This window comes from Mya arenaria, chromosome 10 (genome assembly GCF_026914265.1).
Source record: "Mya arenaria isolate MELC-2E11 chromosome 10, ASM2691426v1".
Lineage (NCBI taxonomy): Eukaryota > Metazoa > Mollusca > Bivalvia > Myida > Myidae > Mya > Mya arenaria.
This window is the reverse complement of record NC_069131.1, coordinates 65,488,979-65,516,272: the sequence shown is the minus strand read 5'-3', so window position 1 is coordinate 65,516,272 and position 27,294 is coordinate 65,488,979. Positions and strand designations below refer to the sequence as shown.

General features: G+C 36.0%; 2 protein-coding genes across 3 annotated transcripts in view; both read left to right on the top strand.

The window, feature by feature from the left end:
- The window catches only part of LOC128204926 (neo-calmodulin-like), a 363,327-nt gene that overhangs the window by 177,894 nt on the left and 158,139 nt on the right, over nucleotides 1-27,294 (top strand). The window lies entirely within an intron of this gene.
- LOC128206512 (glutaminase liver isoform, mitochondrial-like) lies at nucleotides 240-25,948 on the top strand. 2 transcript variants are annotated; one of them, XM_052909044.1, is made up of 16 exons: nucleotides 240-363; nucleotides 1,019-1,285; nucleotides 5,980-6,055; nucleotides 8,443-8,582; nucleotides 9,152-9,281; nucleotides 11,454-11,533; nucleotides 13,380-13,543; nucleotides 14,232-14,323; nucleotides 15,666-15,724; nucleotides 16,244-16,310; nucleotides 17,263-17,313; nucleotides 18,186-18,362; nucleotides 18,561-18,692; nucleotides 20,773-20,927; nucleotides 21,521-21,661; nucleotides 24,645-25,948. In XM_052909044.1, the coding sequence occupies exons 2-16, from the start codon at nucleotides 1,041-1,043 to the stop codon at nucleotides 24,931-24,933; spliced, it is 1,998 nt and encodes a 665-aa protein (XP_052765004.1). In that variant the 5' UTR covers nucleotides 240-363; nucleotides 1,019-1,040; the 3' UTR covers nucleotides 24,934-25,948. The 2 variants fall into 2 exon arrangements, with proteins under 2 accessions (XP_052765004.1, XP_052765005.1); XM_052909045.1 differs by lacking the exon at nucleotides 240-363 and adding an exon at nucleotides 426-561.

The window sequence follows — 27,294 nt, the reverse complement described above, 5'->3', positions numbered from 1 at the left end:
ACGCGATGCGGGGGCTCCAAAAGTTAAGGTTAGCCATTGGGATATTTTTAGATACCGGAAAAGTGGACCCACCGTGCAGTTGTTCATGCTTTTACACCAACTCCTGGATCCACTCCTGCTATACCAAGTTTAAAATTGCTGTCATGGCCCACTTTGCTTTGTCTTATAATAGTTTGGAACAAAATCAAGTACACCGACCTCAAATTATGTGCACCGATTTTCTAAAAATGCATGCACATGTTTTGTTAAAATGCATTTATTATTGAAACCCGGTGCAGGTTTACCATTCTTAAGGCCAATACAGACATATCCATTTGTGGTATAAGTGACTTTTGGAAGGAATTAAATTAATACCTTTAATAGGTATAATAATATAAACATTATATTTTGTGTTTGATATATTTATATTTTTTACAATTCTGATAATGCTGATATTGATCAATATTCATGGTTCTCATATTTACATATTTTGCTTCTCCTGGACACACTTTTTTCTTGGGACTAAGACTTATTAAAATCTTATTAAACATATCAAATGGTGGACTCGAACTTTTCTATTAGGTAAGAGTTAGACATTTTGCATCTTTTTCATAAAACTTTCACCATTCTACTGAATTGTATTAATATGACGACGAAGGCTATATAATCAGAGTTTATCTAATGGATTATACTAATTATGCATGATTATGGACTAGAATTTACATTTCACCAATCGTAAAAAGACAAGTCCGCGTACATTTTTCGGACTTCATGATCATGATGATGATGATGATGATGATGATGCATACTTTAATATGTTAAGATTTTTTTGAAGTCTGACTACCAAGAACTAGTGTGTCAAGGAGCAGCAAAATGTATTAAGTGAGAGAGAACTATGAAATTCGACAATGGTCATGAGGGTTGTAATGATGATCATGTTGATGATATCAATGGTCATTCATTACAGAATTTTTATCTAGATATCACAGCTTTTTATATAAATAATGTAGAATTTTATTTCTATTTTTAATTGTTTCAGAATTCCAGAACTTGATTGAACTATGGCATATTTGCTGAAAAAAATACTGCCATTCTGTAGAAGCGGAATTTTGGGGAAAACATTCACTGAACGCCATCAGCACAAGGTGCATCAATATGCTACAAGGCTATGCAATTCCTTGCAGTACCATACTGTAACAAGATGTGATACTAAAGTTGATTCTACTGAAAGTCAGTCAGGAATGCTTCAAAGATTGAAGACATCGGTTGTAAAAACACAGGCGGCAAGTTTGTACCATCAATCCAGGTAATTTAGCCGCCCAATTGTATACTGATGCACATACGTAGTTTGCTGTGATTGGCTGTCTGGAGCTCCGCTTGGCTTAAACTGAATGTTACGATATATGTACACATATTTTCCCGAGAATATGATTAAAATTATTGCCTGCGTACTATAGAGCATATCAAAGTTTGACAATATTTTGTCCCCTCTCCATGGGTACTTAACATATTATTAAGAGTTTTGACCCATTTTTTCTCACCATTTTCACCATCGTATTAAATATCCTAGCCTGTCATCTACAGTAGAAATCGGTAAACATCTAATTCGCTGTAAGATATGCTTTTACTAATAATAACACATTTTGTATAAATGAACCTAGGTAGAATTGTTATAAAAATAATAAACATTTGTTTTTGTTGCTTTGTGTATCATTAATACAATGAAAAGTAGAGGAACAAACCCATTAGTCGAACATTGAAAAACAACAACAACCCTGTTTAGGGGCTCAACGCAAGAGCCCTATTGACAATGAACTAGAGACAAAAATATAATAACATCACAAACAACATATATTTTTTTGTGAATCTTGTCATGTTTTAAAAAAAACATTAACTATAATAATAAATAATTCTCACGATGTTATATTTCTTGATATATTGTTTATGGGGAAAACATTAAACATTTTGTTATCTGCTCCATCAAGACATTTAATATTAAAATAATGTTTAAATAATTAACGGACACTAACTACATCACTGGTTTGCACCAGCATAGTGATTTGGTCAGAAACAGAATGGTTTCATTACTTGAGCGAAATGAATATCAAAAAAGTTCTTCAAATCCTGAAATATTATTTCCTTACTATTTGGATGACAGTTTTAATATGGATATGTAAACAATGTGTCACGGACATTACAACTATTGACTATGTTTAAACAAGATGGACACTTAATAGTTATATATATATCTTCAATTAATCCTTTACACTAGTTCTAACATGTAAGGTTTAAACAGAATTTAACACACAATCATTATTTTTATATTGTAATTTATCTTCAAGCGTTAATTTATCAACAAAATCCTACATACATACTACTTTCTTTATAATGTTTTTTTTTCTAGACCTCTCAATTGATAATCACAATTAAGATATTAGTTAAAAGATCAATGAATTTCCACCATAAAAATGTTCAATTTCACTTGTCTTTGGTAATTGATAGATCTGTACTATTGAGCATATGGAAAAAAAGATATTAGGACGTAATATACCACTGGATTAGTTATAACTTCACAACTGATTAAGACCGATTTTAATAACAAATGCACATTTTTTTTCTGAAATATCTAGGTGTAACATGGAAAACATTCAGTTGCTCAAAATAAGGTTTAAATGACTACTGTTTACAATTACAATTTAAGATATTATAAAGCAATTTATTTACAATTCTCGACTGTCTTGAGAATTTTGTTTGCATTGCGCGTCAATAATTGCGAAATGAAGGAATTAACAAAACCTGCATTTCCAAAGACTAATTGAGTGATCAATGGTTTATCAGTCGATAATCTATTGAATTGTGTATTCAATAACCAATTGAGTTGGTTGCTGAATGGAATAATACCTGTGACTACCATGGCTGATAATATTTATTGAGTAATCCATGTATAAAGTAACCGATTTTTTAAACTAATTAAGGTAACCAAAGCACACACAAGCCCGCCATTTTATTACGCATTTGGAAGTAATGTTAATATCTTATACATGCTGTTTTGTTGATTGGAACACTGTAGTGATCAAATTTAAATATGCAATTTTTAATACATGTTTACAGATATTTGTGTAGCTGTGTGTTTTTTGTTTTTGTTTTTTTACACAGCCACAAAATTGTATGGACCTTGTGGATGTATTAATTAGTCGTGAATGAGTATATATATACTCATTCACGATTAATTAATATATCCACAAGGTCCATACAATTTTGTAAAAATGCATATCTATATTCATCCTGTCACTTGCATACAAATCGGTCCAATAACAAGATGCCGTGTAAATGTTAGTTTATTAGGATAGTAGACCACGTGATGTTTCTCTACAGTCAGTTGGTAATGTAACTGCGAAAACGGACTTTTTTATTCTGAAATGTTAGCGGAATAGTCTAAACTAATAGACGTATTATACGGGATTCTTCCAATCCAGATTTTGCCATATTAAAAATTGGAAAAAAAAATACGTCAACGTTCAATTATTTGGACTATCAGAGGAAAAGCACAAATAATGTTTCATTATCTTATCAATAGTCCGCCAACAACCGACCACAACAATCACTCGCCCATAAAGTCCCATCACTCTGCATAATAATGACACTGGCAAAACAATCGACCAGAAAATCTACATCTGATGTGAAAATCTTAACCTACCCGCAAATACGAGAAACTGTGCAGTATTCAACGATAGTTAATTCCATTTCACCCGATAAATTCCTCCACCTTGCCAGATAAACGTCCTCCATCCACGGCACTAACATAGTATTAACCTAGTATTCTTTATATCACCAAAACCTTATTTAATACTAATTACTTATTACCTTTACCTATTATACCTTAACATTGTTAACATTTTTATACTCATTCTAACAATATTTATGTTAAACATATAAATAATTAAAATAATCTATTAATACAACTGATGTTATATTTGTCACATGCCATGTTTTTGTTTCTATACATATTGTTCTGACGATGAGCTTTTTAAGCTTAAGTCGAATACAATTGTTCTGTTCTGTTCTGTCTGTTAATTTGTGATGCCTGTAACAACATATATTTTTTTTTGTATAATTTTAAAGTATAACATGTATATGTATTTTAGATTTAGAACTCAATTGTTCAATACTCTTGTTTCATTGTTTGGCGACCTAGTGCCATTAAAAGCAATGTTTTCCCGTATTGTATTTTAGAACGTATCTATAATTATATATTTCTTCCATGTATAGAAGTTTTAGAATTAACAAGATTCTTAGAATATAATTTGAGAGAAAGTTCTTGAGAATTTTTGTAGTATGTTCTGGAACATTATCATTTTGTATATGAGGGCACACTTCTCTGATTTTGGGTATTTGGTTAAATAAAAGTTTCTATAATAAAAGTTTCACCAGTGCTAGAAGATTTCTAAAATCTTCGATTCATTTACATTATTCTGTGAGGATTACATTTCTGCCTTTTGTTGGGATTATTCTGAAAGTGTTGTTGGATTTCTAAAAATATCATCATCAGTGAATATATATTCTGAACGTTTGGACTTTATTCTTTATTCTATGTATCTAAGTTTTGGCAACAAGTTTTGTAAAATTGTTAGTAAATAATGGTTTCTGTTTAAAGTTTGTTGTAGGTTTCTGTTTTTTTGTTGCGTTTGGTGGTTGAAACAGAGTGTATTACTTGCTTATTACCAATCTATAAAAATATGACTGAACATGAGGCATAGATAAAGTTATTAGGGTTAATATTTTAGTTCCACTGAAATCGGAGTTGAAACGACTTGTTTTGCAATCTTTCAAGGTCAAAACATTCTTGTAACATTTGTTTTCGTTTACGATATTTACTTGATCCCCCCCCCCCCTCCTCCTGCACATCAAACCCAATTAATTATACCAAAAGACTAAAGGGGTCAGCACTCAGCAGGCTCCAACACTTCACGTTATTGTACATTGTACACCTTAATGTAACTAAATTTTGACCCAGGTTAGTGTGACATAATCTTAAAACTATTAAGTGCATTATCTGAAGTATAAAACTGTACATAACTGAAATATTGGAAGCTTGGAAGAAACAAATACTTGGGTATGAAGTCCATTTATTGACTCTGGTTTTATTAGGCATATGCAGAAAAATGATTGTTTCCGATCAGATCGGAAGGCAACATTTCGAATGAAGACTTTAAACAAAGATAACTTCACTATTTCTTCACCATTTTAAATGAAACATAGCGCAATCTACGCCGCTTACGGAGCCCCACGTTCGGGCTTTTACCAAAGTTTGATTGAGGGTTTAATTTATTAAAACACTTCGACAATCCTTTTTACAAAACGGCTATCTGATGGAGCACTGTCAAAACATTATTTTGGAAACAGTTTTGTCGAAGTGTGATGAAACTAATCACCTGATCAAACTCCGGTAATAAAACGAATGTGGGTCTTTTTAAGCGGCATAGTCTGTTATATAAATTAGTGTAGTAAAAGAAAAGTTATCCTTGATTTAAATCTTCATTTTAAGCTAAATGTTGCCCTCCGTACCATATATGACGTAATTTATCACGTGGTATACACACACTGTATTAGCCCTTAGCATAATGCACCAGTCAATTGTAACCACGGCCCCCCAGGTCCGGGGGTATACCGGGGATAGCCGGGAAAATGGGCCGTGTTTTTACCTTTCAGGTGGCCCCGCAGTGCCGGGTGAATGCAGTGGTTTTGTCTTCGCTTTAAATATAGCGGGGAATGGGCCTTACCTTGGGTCCCTGTGGTGCGGGAGCATTTGGCGGGGATTTTACCATCTGTTCGTCTCCGCAGGGCGAGGATTTTAGCCGGGGTTGGCTGGACCGAAAGTCAAAGTCCCCGCTATTTCCCGGACCTGGGGGGGGGGGGGGGGGGCGTGGTTACAATTGACTGGTGCATAACCTTTATAAAACTCCTTTCTTTCGCGTGTAATATCTTCCTTATTTGTTCCAGAGACAAGCTGGAGGACGGGCTGTTCGATTATTTGTGCGAAGACAGTCAATTGCTGTCCATCTCCAAATTTAAGAAGGTGATGATGAACAGATATCGTAAAATATGTCAACAGACATCGCGAAAGCTGTCAACAGACATCGCGAATGATGTCAAAAGACATCGCGAAATATGTCAGCAGACTCGCTAAAGGTGTCAAAAGATCATGAAAGATGTCCAGATTTTACAAGACGGAAAACGCGTAATTACATGCCGATTAAGCGGGGGACTGCAGCCGACACCGCCCCCGAAAATGGTCCTTATGGACTATTTATAGTCAATAGTGGATTAAAAATATATTTTTTAAATAAACCAGATTGCATTATTTAAAACTCAAAATAGCCAGAGATTGCATCCACCCGAGTCGCGCTCCCTCTTACGCTAAATCCTGCAACCCCCCTTGGTTGTCCATAGTTTTTGTTCTTTGTCTACGGTTAATTTGGCGAATATTACCTTAATTCTTGGCTAGTGGGTCAATATATTTATCCTGAACATCTGGGAATGGGCATGGGCCTTTCTGATTCAGAAAAGTTGTGCCATTATGATTAAAATTCCAATTTTGCTTAGAAATGAACTAAATTGATTAAAAAATTAACAGAAAGAGTAAAATAATGTGATGAAAGTTTGTTTCTTTCAGAATATACCAATATTTCTATGACAAGTGATTTTGGGATCCGTTTCGTTATTTAAAAAAAACAATGCAATTTGGGGAAAAAGTATTTGTATCGGCCTCAGATTGGTCAGGAAAAACACCGAGGTCGGACAGATTTTGCAATCTCTGTACTATCTTGATGTATGTAACATATTGTGTAAAATTTTAAGATTTGCCCTGCAGACAGTATCCCTAAATATAACGTCATGTCTGTCATACTATAAAAATGCAAGTCTTAAAAAAGATAAGCGTGGCATTAATTGGGAGGCCTATAGGCAATTGCATTTACTAGAAAGGACTGTTATATCCTAAATGGTAATATGCAACATTACTAGATTCCCAATTCCAGATTTTACAAGTTATGATATCAGTTTATATTGGGGTTACATGATGTATGCTGGTCAGTGATGGATCCGTGGTCTATAGATGTATGCCACTTTATTGGCAACACAGATACGATCATACGATCTTACACTGAAATAAACAAATATCCTGTATATATTGGGGTTACATGATGTATGCTGGTCAGTGATGGATCCGTGGTCTATAGATGTATGCCACTCTATTGGCAACACAGGAGTCACAGGTTCAATCACCAGTCTCACCCTTAATGTAAAAGCCATTTACCGGAAGGGACGCCAAAAAGGGTACCATATGACAGAGTTATCTCACCCTTAATGTAAAAACCATTTACCGGAAAGGACGCCAAAAAGGGTCCCATGTGTGTGACAGAGTTATACACTGCCTCACGCTTAAGAACGCGAGAGCTCTAATCAGGGTTACATCCTGTATGACCACTATGCCCCACAACCGAACACGATTTATATACACAAGGGCTGACACCGGGCATGAATCGGTCAATGGCTTAATAAAAAACGCACATCACCCTCTCCGTATGCCTGGTATGTGGAACTGTAGAGGCCATCACAGTCATTGAAATACACTTTTGGATGAACAAGCCCATATTTCTACACTTGTAATTGGCACCTTTTTTTTTAACAAGCCATGCTATGTTAAATTATTTTTTTGATCAAGCGTGTAAAGCAGTTTACCAGTGAATACTTGTTGGATTGTGCTTATTTCGACCACTGAGGCAATAAGCATTGGGCATACACTCCCCAGACAAATATAGCACCAATAATGATACTCCCCAGACAAATATAGCACCAATAATAATACTCCCCAGACAAATATAGCACCAATAATAATACTCCCCAGACAAATATAGCACCAATAATAATACTCCCCAGACAAATATAGCACCAATAATAATACTCCCCAGACAAATATAGCACCAATAATAATACTCCCCAGACAAATATAGCACCAATAATAATACTCCTCAGACAAATATAGCACCAATAATAATACTCCCCAGACAAATATAGCACCAATAATAAGTTTAATTAAGCTTAGTAAGTATTATTGGAGTCAGCAAGACATGCAACATACAAATATAAGCTATGTAGAGATATCAACCGACTATAAAGGCTAGCTGCAGGTGAACATTAACTTGCAAGAATGACGAAATTCAGCATTACTCCTGAGCTCGGGAGTAAGGACTTTAACTTACAGACTGGTGTTAAGTTTTTAAGTATTGTTTTGCTGGCCATTTGCATTAAAAAAGTAGGAATCACATTTAACTTGATATAAGTGGCCTTGGAAACAATTTACACAAGTCTTATTCCTGCTTGGAGCTTGAATGCCTATGCAAACTATTTTTGGGATTTTCAGGATTTAGTGTGTGATAAACTACTGATGTTGTTTATTTTCAGGCCATTACATCTACAGGTCTGAGAGAGACTGACCCACGCCTTGCTGACTGTATGCTGAACTTCACAAAGATAACAAATGCTGAAAATGGAGTTGCCTACAGCGACCATGGTCCAGCCGTGGACAGGGAAACATTCAAAAAGTGAGGATTTCATAAGGCCATGAAAAATTCTAATTTCTCCCCGGTCCTTTTTTAATGGTATATTAATTGCTTTGCTGTTGTCTTTTGAGTGAATGGCGCATTACAAAAAAAAAATATTTTGGTTTTTGTTAGCAGATAACTTCATATTAACAGTCTTCAAAATAGTTTCGAAAATCAGGAGCCATTAGGACTCCAACAAAAATAATTTAATTTTTAAATAATTTTACATTACAAAAATCAGTATCGTCCATTACGCTATTGTATTTCTTAATGCATTTGCCATTGGACACAATAGTTTGTTTATTCACGAACTTTTAAAATGAAAGCCAATGGTATACAAGTGGTCATATCTTTGGTTTGATCAAAGTTAGCCAAAATTAGTATTGATTGGTCAATTTTTATTCAAATAATTACTGTTAACCAATTAAATGATTTAAATATAGACATTAGCTTAAGGATTATCATGGACAACTGATCTAAGTTTAATGAAATCTGCTGCAACCTAACAATTTTTTGTAGATGGTTATAAATGGAACCCTTTTGTATGTTAACTTATTTGTATAATTCAGATGTATTGCACCAAACATGGTGCTGATCGCGAATGCGTTCCGTAACCAGTTTGTGGTTCCCGAGTTTGATCACTTCTGCGAGAATATCGATCAGATGTACTTGCATTGTCGCGACCAGACAGGTGGAAAGGTAACCCAAGATAGATTTTAAGAGGCATTCGGACCTCCTCGGCCATTTTTATCGAAAACAACCTTGGATGCATGCCGGTACATCACTAGAAGTAGTTCGTATTTTTTTAAAATTATATCATTAATTAAATATTTTTAGCTTGTATTCATTGATTTTAATTGATTGCCAGTGAAGTGTATTATTGCAAACATAATTAAGATTCCCAAGAGTTAAAGAGAAGAAAAGAATAAAAAAGAAAAAAAAGAGGGAGAAAAAAAATAAGAAAAGAAAAAAAGAGAGAGAAAAATAAAAAGATTCTCAAGAGTTAAGTCATTAAGTTTAACTGCTGTATTAAATTACTACGCGATCTACTTGCAGCCGACTTAAACATACCGATTTCTGAGTATGTAGACCGTCCGTATACATCCGATGTTGTTTTCGATAAAAATGGCCGAGGAGTTCCGAATGCCAAAGTAGTTGTGTTTCTTAACTACCGCCGTGAGTGTTCGCCTCAGCTGCGGCATTCGGAACTCCTCGGCCATTTTTTCAAAAACAACCTCGGATGTATGCCGGTACATCTGTTGAAGTAGTCCGTATTTTTTTTAATAAAAGCATTAATTAAATGTAGTGTTTAAGAGTTGTATTCATTGCTCTCAGTTTAAATTGATTGCCAGTGAAGGGTATTATTGCAAACATAATTACGATTCCCAAGAGTTAAGTCATAAATTTTAACTACTAAATAAGATTACTGCGCGATCTATTTGCAGCGGACTTAAACGTACCACTTTTTAAGTATGTAAACCGTCCATATACATCCGAGGTTGTTTTTGAAAAAATGGCCGAGGAGCTCCGAATGCAGCTGCGGGAGGAAACGGGTTTAAACCCCGGCCAAGTCATGATAAAGAAATTAAAATATGACAAAAGAATACGTAGCTCCCTTGCCTGGAGGATAGTAGTATCCCGTGTATCGGTGCTTTATACTGAGCACGTTGAAGAACCCAGGGGTATTTTCGCTGTGAACTAAGAAATCGTATATGGCACTCTATTTTTTTTTCTTCAAAACATCTAATGTCTGGATCTCTTGTAACTACAGCCATTCAAATCTTATTTCGCTTATAACATATTTGACATGAACACAATTTATACTGTAGTGGTGTCGGGCGGGGTCAAGCCATAATGCAGCCAATGGACGTGGACAGGCCTTCACAAGCAAAACAAACAAACAAACAAACAAAGAGTGTTTCTCAAAATCAAGTCTTTCTTGAATAAACATGATTAAACATTCCCAGCACTATGACTCACAAATTTAATTGAATTAAATTACTTGTGGTAGCATTTTCATTTGAACATTCACCAGGCTCTACATCTTCCTACTCTTTTGTAAGGCTCATTATTGTCCTCTATATTTTCTAAGAAAAGCCCTACTATCCCTACTTCATTTGTGAAAATAATTAGAGAAATAATATTTTGTTTTCAAATGCTCTCATGAAGTGCTCAGTGAAATAACTCGTGTGTGTGGATGTGTGAGGGGGGATTAACAGGAAACTTATTAAGATCCCGGAACTACACTTACATTAAAATGTTGTGAAAAGGTTTAGTTGTCATTTATTTGCTTCAAGTAATTAAGTAAGAAACCCTACTATTTATCCCTGAAATCCCTACTTTTGTCAAAAAATGCTCCTACCTGCTCCTATGAGCGTCTGTCTATTTGTCTGTTTGAACTTCCTTCCGTCCGTCCGTCCGTCCGTCCGTCCGTCAACACTTGAACTACTGTTTATGGCAGACTTGAATCATTTGAACATTCACAACATTGTACATAGTGTACCATTGACATTTGTAATCCAAAAGTTCAAAACATTTGACTCATCATCTCAAAAGTTAAGATCTTTATTTCAGAATATGTGTCCTTTCTCAATGTAAATATGTATGCCTAAGTGTCAAAGTAAAATCAGAAGCATCTACAGAGACACGCTCCTTAGCAAAAGCCGCCTGAAGTCAAGTTTAATTTCACAATACATACATAATTTAATTGCCACTTAAGGGGTATATTGCTTTTGTTTCACTCTAGTTTCCCTAGAAGGAGAAACGTAATAAGTGTCCATATTTTGCACTTTGGCCATCTTCTAAAATTTTACCACAGCCAGGGGTGTCGGAGGTTATACATATCATACAGTAACGGTCTTTGTTTTCCAGGTTGCAACGTACATTCCACAGCTAGCGAGGTACAGTCCAAACAAGTGGGGAGTGTCCTTGTGTACCGTCGATGGTCAGAGGTTTGTGTTGTTGTTTTATTATCTTGTCCGTTTTAGCTTGAATGCTTTTGTATATTGTTATGGCATTGGTGTCGTTGTCGTCAGAATTGGAAGTGTCGTCGTTGCGCAGTATGACCTCGGCAATAACTAAAAAGCATTCAAAATATTTACATTCAATTAATACCTATGATACCAGTGACAATACACACGTGTTTGCAAACCCATAACTCGGTCTTTATTAATAGATGATTGACTAAAAACAACAACGGTTGAGCGTAAGCATCCCCATGTAGTGCCTTTGTTCGAAGAAAGTATGTTGATGTGTATGTCATAACCTAGATGTCATCATTTTTATAACAAGGTTTAAATACTACGGCTTGTCTATTCTACAGTTATGCCCACGGTGTCGTACAGTTGCTGTTTCCTCTCAAGTCCTTATTCAAGCCTAAAACATTATGCCATGGTTCTAGAATAACTCTCCCTGGGTGTCATGTACCAGAGCGCTATGCTAAAGTTGGTCTGTTTTGTAGGTATAACAAGGGAGGTGTTCTGGAACCTTTCTGTTCCAACCATAATGTATAAGTCGTGTTGCGTTTTAACGATTCTGTAGATGTTCTGCTGCGTTTCTGTATCTGTGTACGTAATTTTGCGGTTTGTCCATTCTGTATATTATCCAACAGCGACGCTCAGGTGACTTTCCGTCCCCCTCATGATGAATACGTAATTACAGTTTGTCCATTCTATAGGTACTTTCGAGGGAATATTCAGGTACCCTTTCGTCTCCAGTCATAATATGTGCATAATGTTACCATTTGGCCATTCTGTAGGTAATCCTGGTGATGATACTCATGTGCCTTTCCGACTCTATTCATACTGTGTACGTTTTATTGTGGTTTACTGAACGTTCCAAGGCGGTACCTAACAATCCTTAATAAACATACCTAGTTGTTTATATAATATATATGCGCTGTGTTGTTTGTGGAGTTTTGGGCTGTTGTTCCATGTTTCTTGTTTGTGATTTTTTGCTTTTGTGTTTTATGTCTTTGGCCCGTGCCATTAAACGGGGGTTACGTTTAAACTTTTGGCTATTAGGCTTGTTTCTGTAGGTTTTTACATAAATATTGTTCATACTGTAGATTGTCTCACAGTGATGTTCAGGTGACTAAAATTGTGTCTTCAGTCGTTATGTATACGTACTGGGGCGGTTTTTTCTTTTTTGTAGACACTCCCACAGCGATGTCCAGTCCAGGTGCCTTTCCAACTCTAGTCACAATGTGTTCGTTACTTTGCGGTTTGTTTCATACTGTAAATTCCCGCACAGTGATGTTCAGGTGACTTGTGTCTTCAGATATAATCGGAATGTTCTGGTTTGCTTTGTGCATTCCGTAAATGCTTACGCGATGTTCGGGTGCATTACTGTCTTCAGTCATAATGCGTACAAACCGTTGCGGTTTGTCCCTTCTGTAGGTTCTCCCACAGCGATGTTCAGATGCCCTTTCGACTCAAGTCATAATGTGTACGTAATTGTGTGGTTAGTCCATTCTGTTGGTACTTCCACAGCGATATTCGAGTAATTCTGTATCCAGTCATAATATGTCGTTATCTTGACGTTTGTTCATCCTGTTGGTACTTCCACTGCGATATGCAGGCGCCTTTCCGTCTCCAGTCATAATATGTACGTAACGTTGCGAATTGTCAGTTCTGTAGATTCTTTTCACACCGTTCAGATGCCTTTCTGTGTCCAGCCATAATTAGTCCGTAATGTTGCGGTTTGTCCATCCTGTAGATTCATCCACAGCGATGCTTCGATGCCTTTCTGTCTACAATCATAAATAGTACGAAACGTTGCAGTTTGTCAATTCTGTAGGTACTCCAATGGCGATGTTCAAGTGCCTTTCAGTCTGCAGTCAGTGTCCAAACCCCTTACGTACGCAATGGCTCTTGATGAACTCTCGCCAAGCGTTGTGCACAAGTACGTCGGCCAGGAGCCTAGTGGTGTGTCGTTTAACAGTATTTCACTCGACTACAATGGTAGGTTGTTCTTGACTTGAAAGTATGAGGCAGATCCCAACAGCTGCCCCTGGCTTACTTTAAATAGTTGTTGCCTGTGGCCTCAGTAGGGTAAAATTAGTCTAGGCTCTTAAAGTATGCAAAATACAACATCTTATGGGCTGCTTATCACGCCAAGGGACACACTACAATTATTTATCATGATTAGTCGACAATATTTCAAAATATTATAAGAGCTAAAAATTCACTAGGGTAATATAATTGACAAGCTGATTTTACCCAAACTGAGGCCACAGGCAACTATTTAAAGTAAGCCAGGGGCAGCTCTTGGGATCTACATAATACTTTCAAGTCTCTGTGGTCGTTACACCCTTGCTAGCTCGTCTGTTCATCAGAGGTATTGTTATAGCCTTGGTGCTGTCAGCAATGCCAGCATCAGCTTGAACTCACTTTAACCTTGGCCATAACCGTTCAAAGTATTCAAATGAAGTTTGGTGCACATGTTGACAAAGCCAATATGCATATTCAATAACAGTGAGGCACATATGTATGCCTTAAATAGACGTCTGGTACTTGTTTAACTGGCAAAAACAGAAGGCTATTGGAAATCCGCGAAGCTTTTGTTTAACTATCATGCATATCAATCAATACTACGGTGGGCTTTGTGACGGTGTGCAACCCATGTTGATATTTTGTTACCCATTTTCAGACAAGCCCCACAATCCGATGATAAACGCGGGTGCCATCTGCGTTAGCTCACTTCTAAAACAGGATCTCGATCCGGCTGATAGGTTTGCTTATGTTAGTATGAATTAACAGTGAATTTTGAAGAGAACTGAACCGATTCTTTCCGCACGCAAAAAAATCCCCCAATCCCCAAAATCAGCATTTTTTTCCAGCAGAGTTCACGAAATGTCCATGGAGTAATAAAAAGATACATTTCTTGAATAAATGGAAACAATATCTTCAAGGACATTTCTTATACAGTAAAATAGGTAAAAAGTTTTATAGTAAGTTGATTTTGCGTGATAGAGCATTCCAAATCTTGTAATTTTCGCAAAAGAGTCTAAAGCTAACATTTTAAGACTATTGAAACTCTCTGTTGAAGGAATATTTGTATGGCCTTAAAACAGCACATGTTCACATCAGTTAGCGCATTGCTCTTTCAACCAATCATGATGAATGTATGTAAGGATAATCTAAAATTTTCATAATCGATTATCAAATCTAAATGGGCAACCATAATCAATGATCAAATCGGAAATATGTCCTATATGTTCTAAAATTTGCTTAATGTAATTAATAAAAAAGAATATTTACCCCTCAACTTCCATTCCTTAAATGAACTGCCTTTCGGCAATTGCGTTCATTAATCGATGAACGCAACATCTTCGGATATGTTCGGATCGTAATTCATTGCATAACAATATACATGAAAGCTATTGATCTTGTTATTGGTTGTATTGTGTATGCAGGTCCCGTAAAATATAGATCAACATTTTTAAAAGTGTTAGTTTATTATATTTTAAATATATCAGTACCAGAAGTGTTTCAATTTTACGTTTTAAAGTGATTTCAAGTGGTTGATCTTTTCCCGTGTTATTGTGACGTCATTTGAAAAAAAAATGTTTCCGGTTATAGTCGGGTCGTTCTATTTACAGAATGGGTAAGAACGGATTACTGAAAGGTTTTCTTAGATAACATGAAGTATTTTTTAAACAATTCTTGAAATAATGAACTATTGGTGTAAATATAAGGAATAAATTGCGGGGTTGATGTCATTATCGGGGATATGAACGCAATTGGGTTGGTCAAAGTACGCGTGGAGTCCTTCGGACTCCACACACATTGACCAACCCAATTGCGTTCATACCCCGATAATGACATCAACCACCCCGCAATTCATTCCTTAAATAAATAAATAAAACGATGTTTTTATACATTATAGCATCGATTTGGATAGATGATGTCACATATTATCAAATGATATTATTACATATTCTGTTTTGGATTTCAGGTAACACATTTATTTTAAGATTAAAGAAGTTCATTTAAAATCGAATTTAGCCTATGTTTGATTCCCAACAAAGAGTATATTATTATATATGATCATCACGTAATCACTAATGTTTATGTGTTTCAGGCGACTTCGGTATTAAACAGACTTACCGGTGGGGAACATCTCGCTTTCAACAATTCAGTGTAAGTACAAAGTAACACTGGTGGCGATATTGATGGAAATATGTCACAAAGACATTTTGTTTGTTATAATAAATCTTACACAAAACCATAGCATTCTACTTTTATAGGCACTAAGCTTTCTTTAAATCTGTGACACACCTAGACAAATCGTCCTCGGAATCCAAGCGTATTCATACTCTATGTGATATATTATAGGTTATGAATACAGTGTGGTGCCGAGGATGAGACAAACAAAATAACATGTGTACTGGGATTCAATAGATTGTTTCGTTTACGATGGCCGTGTGCCGATCTAATCCAATCCTCGGATAAATCGATTTAATGTCATAACGAGATAGAAACTATTGTATCTTTACTGTTACCTTTTCATATTCGAGAGTTTGATCAGTTATGCAAAGGACTATAAGTCTAGTGTCCGAAACAACTGCATGTCCGAAGCCAGTGTTTTCAATCATATCATCTGAATATTGACACAAGTTTACAAAATTATCAGCAAAAACAGACAAGTGTTTTTTTCAGGTTTTTATCTGAGCGTGCGACTGCAGACAGAAACTTTGCCTTGGCGTACTACATGAGTGAGAAAAGGGTATACATGTACATGCAGTATAACATTGATACCTTTTTTTCCTTTCATCTAACTTCACAGAAAAGTACAGTAACATGAAAACGTCAAGGGCACAATAGAGGTTTGGTGACACTGTGACAAGGTCGAACTGGGGACAACGATACGTTTATGTGACAGATCTCATTTTTCAAAAAATAACATTATGAAAAAAGTCAGAGCTTTGTTAACAACTTTGAAACGTTGCTAAAACTTTTGCCCTAAGGTTCTACTTCAATTTGTGTGTTTTTTTTATGGCTGACTCATTTTGTTATTATGAAAAAAATGCAACATTTGTTTACCTTGTCTTATAATTAGTTATGGGAACATTGTAATACTATGAGAGTTAAGTGATAGTTTTATATTGAACCCAAATCATACAGTAGATTTCTGTAATTTTATACAGTAAATAGTCATCGAATAAAAAATAATACTTTACTTAATGAAATGAATTTAACGTATGTTGGGTCACTCTTATTGACACGATGTTGCTTGAGAATTAAGCTGTTTGGTGTGGGGCACACCACATTCCTATCTTAACGGCCCTTTTCCATCGAAAACAACATCGGATGTATGCCGGTACATCAGTAGAAGTAAATCGTAAACATCAATAAAACCTTTAATTAATAGTAGTGTGTATTTTGTATGAGTAGGTTTAAATTGATTACCACCAGTGAAGTGTATTTTTGCATTAATAATTATGATTGCCAAGAGTAAAGTCATTCAGTTTAACTGCTAAATAAAATTACTACGCGATCTACTTGCAGCGTAGTTAAATATTTAGATTTATAACATTGTAAACCGTCCATATAGATCCGAGGTTGTTTTCGAATGGGGGCAACCCGTGTATCCGGAGAAAATGCACTCTCTGGCTTGGTGACCACTTATCAAGCCATTATGAAGTGACCAATGACATGTATTTATAATGTATTTTCAGTGTTTTCCGAAAGGATCTAATTTAATGGAGATTCTAGATTTCTATTTCCAAGTAAGTATTACATGAAATTGATTGATACAAAAGTAAAATTCAAAACATTGGTTGTGCTTTACAGTGATGAAAGTGAAAGAAATCTTACTTACTAATCATTCATATTAAAAAACTGAGTTTAGAGTGTATGATACTTGGAGACCCCATATAATATTGGTACAGAAATTTGATAGATCAAAATGTTGGTATGATTGGTACGAAACGTTCATGGAACGAAACGTCAATGTTACGCCTACGAATAAAATTTAAAAATGAAAATGTGTGTTATAGAGAATATACAAATCAAATTAATAACTAAAACGAAATAATTGTTTAGGATTTGAAGTGTATGATTTCGTTCAATCTTTGATCAGACAATTAAACTACCTAAACTAATTTGCATGGCCAAAACGCTAGTTGTATGCACAAGATTTATTCGGTCAAACTTTTGACATATTCTGCAGGTGTATACATTTCAATTAAACCAATATTTACAACACATCCAAATTCACAATTCTTGGTGTTGATTTAGAATAGCTGAATTATATTTTGACTTTTTGTCCTCATGAACATTAAAATATTCTTTAGCTCGTTGAAGAAATCTACCGAGGTATTGCCATATCCGAGGTATCTTTGTCGTCGTTGGCGTTGTCGAAGGGCAAACACTTTAAACTTGACAAAACAGCCATTCGAGATATGCATATGGAACTTCGAACACATGTTACGAATGACGATACACACATATGTACCGAAGTCCATAAATCTGACTTTAAAATTTCAATATTTATTGAGTTATGCCCAGTTGATTCATAAAACAACAACTGACGAGCGTTGGTGTTCACTCTGTGGTACTCTTGACTTTATTTTATCCATGCCCTTCCACTTCTCTGCAGATGTGTTCTCTAGAGGTGACGTGTGAGTCAGGGGCTGTGATAGCGGCCACTCTTGCCAACGGGGGTATATGTCCCATAACTGGTGACAAAGTATTGTCTGCTTCGTCCGTTCGTGACACTCTCTCCCTCATGTTTTCGTGTGGCATGTACGACTATTCCGGGCATTTCACTTTCAAGGTATTTTCATAATGTCGACTATGTCGTTTTCATAATTTAAGTATTTGTTCACATGCAAAATTAACTTTTTCCGCTAGAATATATAGGCTTTCATTGCTCAGTTGCTTAAAGATTAATTCAGTAGCATAAATTCAAATAAAAGTTGACAGTATGCATGTTAAACTTAGGCATAGTGGTATGTATATTATACTGATGCAGGTTGGGCTCCCAGCAAAGTCGGGTGTGTCGGGTGTCATATTGATAGTTGTGCCCAATAAGATGGGCTTCTGTACATGGAGCCCGGCCCTGGACAAGTGGGGTAACAGCATGAGAGGCGTCTATTTTGCAGAGGTAAGCATACGTTCATACAAGTGAACAGCCACAATTCGTATATGGAATCTCAACAGAAAATGTTATTAAACTTTAACACTTCATGCTAGTGAAACTCCACATTTCATGCTAGTGAACCTCCATACTCCATACTTGTGAAAGTCCACACTTCATACTAGTGAACCTTTTTACTCTATACTTGTGAACCTCCAAACTCCATGCTAGTGAAGTTCCACACCCCCACCTTTTATTTCACTGAAACTCGGTATACAAGACGCAACAGCTACCTTCAGAGAAAAGCATGCTGACCCTGAAGGGGTCGACTGGTGTTATATACATAGGCCCTGAATCTACACACGGAGAACTAGTTATGCCAATTTACATATAAACAACCGAGTGCATCAACGTACAATATACGCACTTCCGCCTACAACGGAACGTTCCACTATGAACGTACTTCCGCATACAGCGGAACGTTAAATTACTTTCCCCTCCGAGAAGACTCGTCCCGAGTCTTGACCTGGGAAAATCAACGTACTTTGTACGCACTTCCGCTTACAGGGTACCGTTACACTAGTCAAACCCAACATTTCATTTTAGTGAAAATCTCCACCTTTCATACTAGTCAAACTCCACCTTTAATTCTAGGGAATCTCCACCTTTCATACTAGTCAAACTCCACCTTTAATTCTAGGGAATCTCCACCTTTCACACTAGTCAAACTCCACCTTTAATTCTAGGGAATCTCCACCTTCCACACTAGTCAAACTCCACCTTTAATTCTAGGGAATCTCCACCTTTCACACTAGTCAAACTCCACCTTTAATTCTAGGGAATCTCCACCTTCCACACTAGTCATACTCCACTTTTAATTCTAGGGAATCTCCACCATTCATACTAGTCAAACTCCACCTTTAATTCTAGGGAATCTCCACCTTTCAAACTAGTCAACTCCCACTTTTTTTTTAGTGAAACTCCACACTTCATACTATTTAAACCTAACCTTTCTTTTTCGTGAAACTCCACACTTCATACTAGTAAAACTCCACCTTTAATTCAAGGGAATCTCAACCTTTAACACTAGTCAACTCCCACTTTCTTTTTAGTGAAACTCCACACTTCATACTAGTCAAACTCCACTTTTAATTCTAGGAAATCTTCACCTTTCACACTAGTCAACTCCCACTTTCTTTTTAGTGAAACTCCACACTTCATACTATTTAAACCTAACCTTTCTTTCTCGTGAAACTCCACACTTTATACTAGTAAAACTCCAGCTTTCATTTTAGTGATACTCCACACTTCATAATATTTAAACCTAATATTTCATTCTAGTGAAACTACACACTTCATACTAGTAAAACTCCACCTTTCATTTTAGTGATACTCCATACTTCATAGTACTTAAACCTAATATTTCATTCTAGTGAAACTCCACACTTCATACTAGTAAAACTCCACCTTTCATTTTAGTGATACACCACACTTCATAGTATTTAAACCTAATATTTCATTCTAGTGAAATTCCACACTTCATACTAGTAAAACTCCACCTTTCATTTTAGTGATACACCACACTTCATAGTATTTAAACCTAATATTTCATTCTAGTGAAACTCCACACTTCATACTAGTAAAACTCCACCTTTCATTTAAGTGATACTCCACACTTCATAGTATTTAAACCTAATCTTTCATTTTAGTGATACTCCACACTTCATAGTATTTAAACCTAATCTTTCATTTTAGTGATACTCCACACTTCATACTTATCATACATGTGAGCTTTAACAATTTAATTTATATAAGTAAACCTTTGTATTATGGAACTACCAAATTTCATACATGTGCGTGTAAGGCATACTTGGTTACTTTCACTAGAACTGTTTATTTGGACAAATGTTAACATAACCTGTTTCGAATCATGATTTAAACTGCATTTAGTTCACACTTTAAAAGTCCATTAATTAGCGGTCTCAACAAAACTAAAATCTTAAGTATCGCCTTAAAGAATATTAATTTAAGGGATCCAATTTACAATAATTATCAATGGCTCGATTAAGTGGCAGCTTATTTGTACATCAATTACCTTGATTTGCAGGACCTGGTGGCTAAGTTTAACTTCCATCACTATGACAACCTGAAGTTCACAGCAAAGAAGATAGATCCGTGTATTCAGAAAATTGAATCTCGTGCGTCTGAAGTTGTTGAGCTGCTGTTAAGTGCTTACACCTGCGATGTGTCAGCGTTGAGAAGGTTTGGAGGAGTCTGGTCTGAATAGTATTTCATTTCACTGTGTTCATGGCAGGATACAAACACCCCTACCCGTCTTGGCCCCACCAACCCTGAACAATTGCTAAGGCGGATAAAATCTTCAGTTCCAAATGACAGCAACAATGCCCGTCCTTTCTGAAATTCATGTTGACATTAATTTTACACTTGAAAAAGAAAATTGAATATCAACATAAGGAACATGGAGTAATCAGTTAAGCTTTTACAAATCTGAATCCTTTTGAAAAAAGAGAGTAAAAACATAAATAAACGACAACGAACTATAGACACAAACATACTAACATCACATTCACAAATACAACTAGCAAAACCTCATGTAAATTGCTTTACCATTAGATGATGTCATACAACCGAATTGAATTAGGCCACGTTTCTACCCAAATATGAGATAAAAGAGAACAAAAATGATGAGGGGAGGAATTCTGTCCAGGAGGACAATATGCTTATTCTGGAACTAATTAGGAACTGGTTTTCCATGCACAGTAACTGTTAGTTTATACCGCTAATTAATATTAGTTATAGGTTTGAAAATGAATGGTTATCTCATATTTTTTCAGGTTCGCTCTCAGTGACCTAGATATGGATCAGGCGGACTACGACGGGCGCACCGCGCTTCACATTGGGTCTGCTGAGGGCCATGAGCCTGTTGTAAACTTCCTCATCAATAAGTGCAAGTGTAACCCCAATGTTAAGGACAGGTTTGTACATACCATATTGCAAGTGTAACCCCAATATTGTGTACCAAATTGAAACTGAAACCCCTATGTTCTTGACAGGCATGTATATAATAGATTTCAAGTGTAACCTTTATGTTGTGGTTGCAAGTGTAACCCTTATGTTGTGGTTGCAAGTGTAACCCTTATGTTGTGATTGCAAGTGTAACCCTTATGTTGTGGTTGCAAGTGTAACCCTTATGTTGTGGTTGCAAGTGTAACCCTTATGTTGTGATTGCAAGTGTAACCCTTATGTTGTGATTGCAAGTGTAACCCTTATGTTGTGGTTGCAAGTGTAACCCTTATGTTGTGGTTGCAAGTGTAACCCTTATGTTGTGGTTGCAAGTGTAGCCCTTATGTTGTGGTTGCAAGGGTAACCATTATGTTGTGGTTGCAAGTGTAACCCTTATGTTGTGGTTGCAAGTGTAACCCTTATGTTGTGGTTGCAAGTGTAACCATTATGTTGTGGTTGCACGTGTAACCCTTATGTTGTGGTTGCAAGTGTAACCCTTATGTTGTGGTTGCAAGTGTAACCCTTATGTTGTGGTTGCAAGTGTAACCCTTATGTTGTGGTTGCAAGTGTAACCCTAATGTTGTGGTTGCAAGTGTAACCCTTATGTTGTGGTTGCAAGTGTAACCCTTATGTTGTGGTTGCAAGTGTAACCCTTATGTTGTGGTTGCAAGTGTAACCCTTATGTTGTGGTTGCAAGTGTAGCCCTTATGTTGTGGTTGCAAGTGTAACCCTTATGTTGTGGTTGCAAGTGTAGCCCTTATGTTGTGGTTGCAAGGGTAACCATTATGTTGTGGTTGCAAGTGTACCCCTTATGTTGTGGTTGCAAGTGTAACCCCTTATGTTGTGGTTGCACGTGTAACCCTTATGTTGTGGTTGCAAGGGTAACCCTTTTGTTGTGGTTGCAAGTGTAACTCTTATGTTGTGGACAGGTATTTAACATAAAAATTTGCAATTGCAACTCAAATGTTGTGGACTGGTATGTTTTAAACCTAATAACAATTGTGAGCCCAATGCTTTTGGCAGGTTTGTACATACCAATTTGCAAGTGTAACTCCAATGTTGTGGACAGTGTGTACATACCAGAAGCTAGGTGTTACCCGAGTGTTGTAGACTGGTTTTTACATGCCAATTAACGACCAAGTATTATCACTAATATGTGTACAGGTTTTAACATTCAAAATTTCAAGTAAAACCCAATTGGCAGTTTATACATACCAAAAGCCCTAATGCTTTAGACAGGTTTGTACATACCAAAGGCAAAGTGTTAGCCCAATGTTGTTGACATACAATAGTAATGGTCGGTTTAAAGATACTGTCAAATCTATATATAATCACGCAAACTCTGACTTGTTTTTACTGCCAACGGCAAAATTTCAAATTTCTTTTCGTGGTCCATTGGTATTCGTCAAGGCGAACATGTATCGCCAATATATATATTGTGTTCTTACTATTTAAATGATTTGCACCATTATTTCCATTCAATAGGTAAAAAAGCAGTTGCATATCAGAGAGTACGTAGAGGACACTGTCATTCTCAATCGTAACAACTCGGACATCTCCGGCAAGCTTCGGGATATACCTCTTAAACTTGCTTGAAGATATACGAAAATGTGATGAGGCTGCCGGCGATTAACTCAGTTACCATTACGCTAAGTAGACCCATTTGGAAACGTAAACTATGTACTGAAATGAATGTTTTTGATTCTTGTCTTTATAACGCTTTTGAGAAACTTGAAATAAGATTCAAATTAACTTTCAGGACCGGTATTATGTCACTACCTCGCCTCCCTTAAAAAATAAAAATGTTCCTTGACGGTTGGAAACACATACAACACCTTTTTAATATGGTTGACTCCATGATGTACTGTTTTGAAAGACCCATATTATCCAACGGATAAAATAGGGCAAATTACATAAATTAATAATTTCCTACTCATTGTCGCATGCGTATTTCTTTAAATCAACACATGAAAGTGAATCAAAGAATGTTTTTACCATCTCAGATCACTGGCTACCTTCCATATTTTTAGGGTTTGAAGCTGGATATAGTGATTTCAAAAACAGGTTGAACATGCTGTACCTTCTTGATCTACTTTTTATTGATTGCTTTTTCACCGAATTGTTTGCCCACGTACATCGGATGTTGTTATTTTACCGAATACGTACACAGTGGTTATGTTCAACCAATTTTATTTTTCTTAGGAGAAATTTAACTTTTTTCTAACGTTGTTTAATGTTTAGTACACAAGAGCTTTCTCTCCGTATAAGGTGTTGGATGACGTGAAACGCTATAAATCAGTGTTATCTTGCATGCAAATTGGTCAATTGTCCATAGAATAAAGAGGAAAATATTTTGTGGTGTATGACCTAAATTATTCATCATGGCAGAACCCGTATTGGAAACGTGTCTTCAACCGTCAGGGGACATATTTATTGTTTAAGGGGGAAAAGAGGTGACATTATACCGGTCCTATATGATTTCTCCGAAGTAAAATTAAGAAACGAAACAAAAGCATTGATTGCAGTAAATTGTTAACGTTGTAGAACTGGTCTACTTAGCAACGTTTATGATAAAAGAGTTAATCGCCAGCGTCTTAACCACATTTTCGTTTACCTTGAGGCCTATTTACGAGGTCTATTTCGAGGCTTGTCGAGTTGGTACGATTGTACTTGATTCGTTCGATTGCCTCTATCTTTTTTACAATTGCAAGGACAAAAAAGAAAATTGTCAAAAACTTACATAAAATTGCCATCGTTGTGTACAACACAATGAATCTTACAATTCAAAATTTACTGGGGTTGTCTACCAGGTAAATCCCAGTAAGTTTAAAAATAGCGTCGGTATATTTATCTGTATTCATGAACTAGCTCGCACTGACATTTCTATGCTTGTTTTGAAGAATTGCTGTATTTGCCGATTTTGTACCATTAAAAACCGTGATAGATCTTTTCCAGGTGGGGATGCACTCCCCTAGATGATGCTGTGAGGTTTGGCCACACAAAGGTGACTGATATACTGAAGGCAGCCATGACTCAATACAACGCCAACGAAAAAATCGACAGAAGTTTCGCGGCCATCGATAGCGTGGCTTACCACAATATCGCCCTTAAGACTGTGAGTGTCGTTGAAGATACGTCCGCGAAATTAGAGACAACGTCCGATCAAGTGATACATAACGTCGATAATGCTCAAAATGAAATGAATGGCGATGTTTTCACGGAGTTCGACGAATATGATATGTAACGTTTTAGGTAACACAAAGAACATTCAACATGATAAACAATGTCTAAAATTGTACTTGGAACATATGAAATACATTCTTAGTGATTCAAATTGTTGGCGTGAGCATTATTTAGGTCAAACTTAAAATTGAGTATGTTTTAATGGCTCAAACCAGACCGTTTAGTTCACCAGAAAAAATGGTCTTGGAGTTATTACCGGTGATATCGATAAAAAATGAATGTTTTTTTACCGAATTGATAGCCAAATTAGTATTCATAGCCATAAATTCCCTAGTTAAAACGGCAAAATATCGCTTACATGTTATATCTGTCATATGCTTTTGTTTTGATCATTAATGTCAAATGAGTTAAACATGATAATGCATAATTAAATTAGAAATAATATTTTTTGCATAAATCTTATCTTTTGTGCCTTTAAATTACGCAACGCCATAAATTAGTCATAGGAAAACAGTTAGTAACGTTCATATGTCGGTAGGTTTAGAACTCGCTATTTCAATGATCCGTGAAACAATTGAATATTCGCAAACATTAAACCCTCGAGAAACGATCTTTGACACAGCTAGTACTTTGATGAACTGTCAATACAAGGGTTAATTGTAATTTCATGTATATGTTTTCTATAATATACGTAATATTTACTTCCTTAAGAGTTTTAGACTTTTAATATGACTTACTTAATGGTTGGTTGTGCTATTTTTTCCCTAATATTTTGTTTTATTATGCATGTTTTTCATGATAAATATTTCTATGTTCAAATGAGTCTCATTTACATTTTAACTATAAACCATAAAAAAGATAGTATCATGTAATGACTTTTTTCAGATATTCGCATGAAACTTTGTACACATGTTGCCATTGATAATTGTCCTGTGACTGTTAAAAAAACAGGTGATTGTTGGTACCCTTCTGTAATTATTTTATCTGTTTTACATTAGTTTGTCTTAACCATGTCTTATTATCATTGTATCAAAGAATGTATTCTGTTTGTTTACATTAATAAAACGAAAAACCATTTTGTATTGTTTTCTATTTTATAACAAAAACCACTTAAGTTAAAGGCATGGTGCTGACCTATACAGTATACATATATGTCGAACTATTGTGTATTCCACATATTATTTGCCAAAAGACGTAACTACTTAGAGAAGGAGACTGATTTGAGTTGAAGTACTAATACAAAGTTGGGATACCCCAACTAATGACCTTCAACGGATACTTGTATATCCATTAAGTGATGACCAAGGCCAAGTTACTTGCTACAGATTTGGTCAAAGAATTGTGGGCTCGATCTTACCTTGGAGTTTATAAGATTTCCTGGTGATCACCTAGGATTGTTGTAGAAAACATGACACTGTACATACCCTTTCACCCTGGTATAGGCAACATATCACACATTGCCGACGGAATCGACATAGTTGTCAGCTCTCAAAGTTGGTCATTATTTATCAACCTTTTTACCAAATTTGGCCAAAATGATAATTGGCATGTATCGTACGTTTTCTGTGTCAATCGTAAGTTATCGCCTTGCATTTGTCCGCTCTCAAACTTTGGCATTTTATTTTGACAAAACATGATATCACAGTAATGGACTGATAATTTCAATTTCTAGCTTATATGATGCTTCATGACTGAAATCAAAATGCAAGTAAAATCATAAATCATGGCCCGTAATATCCCCAAATAGGATCCGTTATGTCTGGTCCATTATGCATATGGTCAGTAATGTCCTGACACCATCACGAGTTATGTGCAGAAATGTTTGGAGTCTGTGGCCCAAAACGAAATTACTTGCTCTACAACTTCAGAAGATCTATTGCTTCTAGCTTCACTAGAGCTGTCAGATATGCTGACTACCACGTAAGCCTCGACCAGGATGTTATTGCTTGACTGGCAAATATTCAAATCAGTATATCCTGTTTCAACATTATGCAAGGGAAATAATCTTAAAACAAATCTTAAAAATATAGCCAGTCTTGAGTTTAACGGCACACAACTCAAACATACGCAGCCCTTGACCTAGCCTGTGAATGTCTGACGTTTCAAAACCTGGCTGTCGTAATGAATTAGAGTTCAGAGCATTGCAGTGAACTCAATGATGAAGCAATGGCCCCCAGATGATGCCCAATTATGTCATCTTATGGTGGTCACCAACGCAAATTTATTTCCAAATCCCATCCATTACAACAAAATTATGGACCAGACAGCCACTATCATTAGTAAGGTTAAAGACCTAGTTTAATCCTTCTATAAGTGCCCCCCCCCCCAAAAAAAATCTTATTTAGTACACAACCTCTGTGTATTGATCTTAATCTAATTGCCTTCTCAGACCTCCGATCCGAGTATCCTACCGTGCAGTTGT

Bases quoted from the DNA above. Each gene is read 5' to 3' on its own strand.
- LOC128206512 (XM_052909044.1), top strand. From the start codon at position 1,041: ATGGCATATTTGCTGAAAAAAATACTGCCATTCTGTAGAAGCGGAATT. The intron at 6,056-8,442 runs GTGATGATGAAC...GTTTATTTTCAG, and splicing joins CCATCTCCAAATTTAAGAAG to GCCATTACATCTACAGGTCT. The intron at 9,282-11,453 runs GTAACCCAAGAT...TTTGTTTTCCAG, and splicing joins GCGACCAGACAGGTGGAAAG to GTTGCAACGTACATTCCACA.